Source organism: Callithrix jacchus, chromosome 9 (assembly GCF_049354715.1).
Source record: "Callithrix jacchus isolate 240 chromosome 9, calJac240_pri, whole genome shotgun sequence".
Lineage (NCBI taxonomy): Eukaryota > Metazoa > Chordata > Mammalia > Primates > Cebidae > Callithrix > Callithrix jacchus.
Genome location: NC_133510.1, coordinates 133,335,184 through 133,339,226, shown reverse-complemented (window position 1 = coordinate 133,339,226; position 4,043 = coordinate 133,335,184). Strand labels below are relative to the sequence as shown.

General features: G+C 60.0%; 1 protein-coding gene across 1 annotated transcript; it reads right to left on the bottom strand.

Moving 5' to 3' along the window:
* Window positions 1–587: 587 nt before the first annotated feature.
* On the bottom strand, window positions 588–3,818 carry FZD10 (frizzled class receptor 10). Its single transcript, XM_002753157.6, has one exon. The coding sequence runs from the start codon at window positions 3,338–3,340 to the stop codon at window positions 1,595–1,597; it is 1,746 nt and encodes a 581-aa protein (XP_002753203.4). The 5' UTR covers window positions 3,341–3,818; the 3' UTR covers window positions 588–1,594.
* Window positions 3,819–4,043: the final 225 nt, after the last annotated feature.

The window sequence follows — 4,043 nt, the reverse complement described above, 5'->3', positions numbered from 1 at the left end:
CTGAAGAAGATCTGAATACCATGGACTTCCAAAGCTGCTTAACTTCCCCTTAAGGACTCCCTGCCCTTAGCAGGTATCTTAACCCGCCCGGGTCTATAATCTGTTTTCTAGATGTCTCCATGGTTCAGAGTCCCTGCAAAGCCAGCACACTTCAGGCTGATGTACTCAGCTGTCTAGGCACCACTGGAGCCCAGCAGGTCAACTGAACACAAATGATTTCTTTCTCCTACTCCGTTGACTCTGCTCTCTGAATATATTAGAACAGGCTAATCCAGGCGCATGAGTGCAGCCACGCTTAGTGGTGAGGCTCTCCTTGGTGACGTGTGTCTGCAACTAAGGCCTCATGTCCAGCTACCAACAGTCACAGAAACGACTTCCAACTTCACAGGTTGCCTGCCTGCAATTCCTCTGAAACTCACAAGAGGATTATTCTCCCAACCTCGGAACCCTCCTATCTATGATTTTATATGGGTAACCGGTGCTCTCTGGCTAGAAGCATCCCCCGCCACCGCCCCAGAATGTGCTTAAAAAGCTTCCTGTGTTCTCTTCACACACAGAGAAGGGAAACCTCGCCACGCACCAGGGACTAGCAGCAAACTAAAGAACATATTTTATTTTTAATAAAATAGTGGAGCATGAAAAATATCATATATTACAAACATACACAAGCAGAAACCACTCTTTCCTGGCACTGTAAAGAGAACACACTAGACAGAGTTTGTCTCTGCCAACCTAGTGCTTCCTGATCTGTTGGGGAAATCATTTGTTTCACAACAGAATGAGTCAATAAGCCCGTGGGTAACTTCTGAATGCTCCTTCTCCCTCTGCCCCCCTCCTTTCCACAAATCAGTCCAAGTGTATCACCTCGGCTTGGTTTCCATTAAAAAGCCACAGAATGTAGCACTAAAGGGTTTCTGAGGGCCGGGCCTCTGGTTCTTTTGTTAGATTTCTTTTGTTGTCTTTATGTACAGCAGAATTCTCTTTTTATTTTCAAGGAAAGAGAAAAAAAAAAATGTATTGCACATCGTTTGAATTCACAAATGTGAGGTTTGATGGAGGGTTCTGTCTTGCAGGGAGACTATTGGTGAAGGCCAGAGTCTATTTTAAGCGACTCCAAGTCCACTGGCCTGTGAGGCTGCCCCGGGCTGGGTCCCGACTTTCCTCTGCCTGCAAGTCCTCCAGCACTGCCGCCTCCCGGGGTGGGGTGGGCCCTGGGGGCAGCTCATTTACTAAGGCAGGGGAGGCTCTTGAATTTGCAAAGCAGTTAAATGTCCTCTTGCTTGTAAATGGTAGCAAAGCCAACTCAAACACACAGATGTGTATTTACGGAGGACTCTAAACAAAAGTTTTTCTCTGAGGGCTGAATCAACCACTTTACCACAAATTAGTTACATGGGAGCTCCCGTCACAGGCGAGACAACGCGAAACAAACATTTTTCCTTTCAGTGTATCACAGCATCCTGAATTTCAGGGTAAACGCTTCTGTATGTATTTATTTTTCTTTTGCTTTTATTAAAAAAAAGAAAAAACAACCAACCAAGAAAAGCACCACATCTCAGCTCCAGGCGCCCCGTGCCCTTCCCTCCAGTCCCTTTCACACGCAGGTGGGCGGCTGGGCGGGGATCTCGTATTTCCCGTGGTGAGTTTTCTGAGGATGCTGAGCTTTTTTGTAAATCCCACCGCTGGTGATCACGCTGGCCGGTTTTCTCCGGCTCTTCTTCTTTAACCTGCGGCTGCACACCTGCTGCCAGGACTGCAGCGTCTTGGAGGTCCAAATCCACACCCCGCTGGTGATGCCCACCACCAGCAGCATGAAGATCTTCACCATGAAGATCTCCACGGCGGGGATGGAGGCGGCCATCAGGCAGTCCGGCGTTTTCGTCTGGTTGTTCATTTTGCACTTGTGCTGTGCCGCCAGGATCTTCCAGTAATCCATGTTGAGGCGTTCGTAGAAGTAGCAGGCGATCACACAGGTGGCCGGCACGGTGTACAGCACGGAGAAGAGCCCGATGCGCACCATGAGCTTCTCCAGCTTGTCGGTGTTCTCGCCGCCCGTCTTCATCACCCTCCGGATGTGGAACAGGGCCACGAAGCCCGAGAGGATGAAGGACGTGCCGATGACCAGGTAGCAGGCCAGGGGGACCAGCACGAAGCCCGTGAGCGCGTTGACGTCCATGCTGCCCACGTAGCAGACCCCGGTGAGCTCGTCCCCCGCCACCCTGCGCATGACCAGGATGAGGATGGTCTTCACCGCCGGGATGGCCCAGGCTGCCAGGTGGAAATAGCTGCTGTTGGCCTCAATGGCCTCGTGGCCCCACTTCTTGCCGGCGGCCAGGAACCAGGTGAGCGTGAGGACCACCCACCACAGCGAGCTGGCCATGCCAAAGTAGTAGAGCACCAGGAAGACCAGCGTGCAGCCGGTGCTCTCCAGCCCCTCCTGGATGACATAGAGCTGGCCGCTGTCGCGGTCGCAGGCGATGCTCTCGGCGCCGGCGAACAGGCGGATGAGGTAACCCACGGAGTAGACGCAGTAGCACATGGAGAGGAAGATGATGGGGCGCTCCGGGTATCGGAAGCGCGCCGGGTCGATGAGGAAGGTGAGCACGGTGAAGGCGCTGGAGAAGAAGCACAGCACGGTCCAGACGGCCAGCCAGACCACGGCGAAGCGCTTGTCCTCGCGGCTCCAGTACACGTCCACGCCGGGCGTGCAGAGCGGCGCACACGACGCGCTCTTCTCCACGTGGTGGAACTTGCCCGGGTTGTCGCAGCCGCCGCGCCCGGGCGTCCCGTCCTTCAGCGGGTGCTCCTGCGCGCCGTGGGGCCGCTGCGGCCGGAACAGCGGCGGGAACAGGCCCGGGCCGCGGGCGGGCTCGTCCGAGCCGTTGTTGGGCGCCTCCATGCACAGGTAGTTGGGGTCGTTCTTGTTGGGGAGCTTCCGGCAGTCCAGCGAGTCTGGCCACTTGAAGTTGAACTGCTCCATGATCGGGGAGCACTTGAGCCGGGCCTGCTCGCACATGACCCGGCAGGCTGGGATGGGCGTGGAGACCTGCTCGGTGCACATGGGCGCGTACAGCGAGCACAGGAAGAAGCGGAGGTGGCTGTGGCAGCCGTACTCCACCAGCGGCGCGAACTCGTGCAGCTGGATGGCCGCCTCGCGCTGGTTCTCGTGGCCCATCAGGTTGGGCATGCGGGTCGTGTTGTAGCCGATGTCCTTGCACATGGGGATCTCGACCGGCTGGCACTTGCCGTCGCCCGGGCGCTCCATGTCCATGGAGCTGATGGCGGCGCACGCACCCAGCACCTGCAGGACCAGCCACAGCTGCGGGCCCGGGCGCTGCATGCTGCTGGCGTCGGGAGTGTCCTCGCTGGGGGCCCGGCGCCCCTCAGCGCCGCCGCTCCCTGGCGCGGGCGGCCGCTGGCCCCGGCTCCGAACCCCTGCTCGGGCCCCCGCCCATGCCCGCCCAGCCTGGCCCGAGCGCCGCGCACGGCGCCCCCTGGCTCCGCTCCCGCGCCCGGCCTCCGCCGAGTTGGGGGCCGCGGCGGAGAGGAGCGAAGTTTGCAAACAATACCGGGAAGCGAGGGAAGCCCCCGGAGCTCCCCACGCAGCGGCTCGGCGCGGGCTTCGACTCACTGCCGCGACAAACTTTGGCCTCTTCTCGGGGCGCCCGGGCGGCGCGTCTGGAGCGGGCGGAGAGGGCGCACCGAGGCCGGGCCAGCTCGCGGCACCCCCGCGGCCCGGGCGGCTCCTCCCTGCCTGCGCCGGCCTCGGCCGGGCCCAGCCGGCAGCTGTTTCGAGGTTTGCGTCCCGGGATGAGAAGACTCGCAAAAAGGCGAAGGGGGCAGAAAAGCCGAGCGCTGACAGGCCCCGCCCCGCCCCGCGCGCCCCGCCCCGCCGCTGCTTTGCATGAGAAAGCGCCGCGGCCCCGGGCAGCCTCCGCCTCCCCGCCGCCCCGCCGGCTCCCGCGCCCCCGACCCCCCGGCCCGCAACCCGCGGGGGGCGCCGCTCTCGTCCCGCCCGCGTCGTCCGCTGTCCCCGAGACCGC

Excerpts from the sequence above, each read along its gene's own strand:
- FZD10 (XM_002753157.6), bottom strand. The coding sequence starts at position 3,340 with ATGCAGCGCCCGGGCCCGCAGCTGTGGCTGGTCCTGCAGGTGCTGGGT.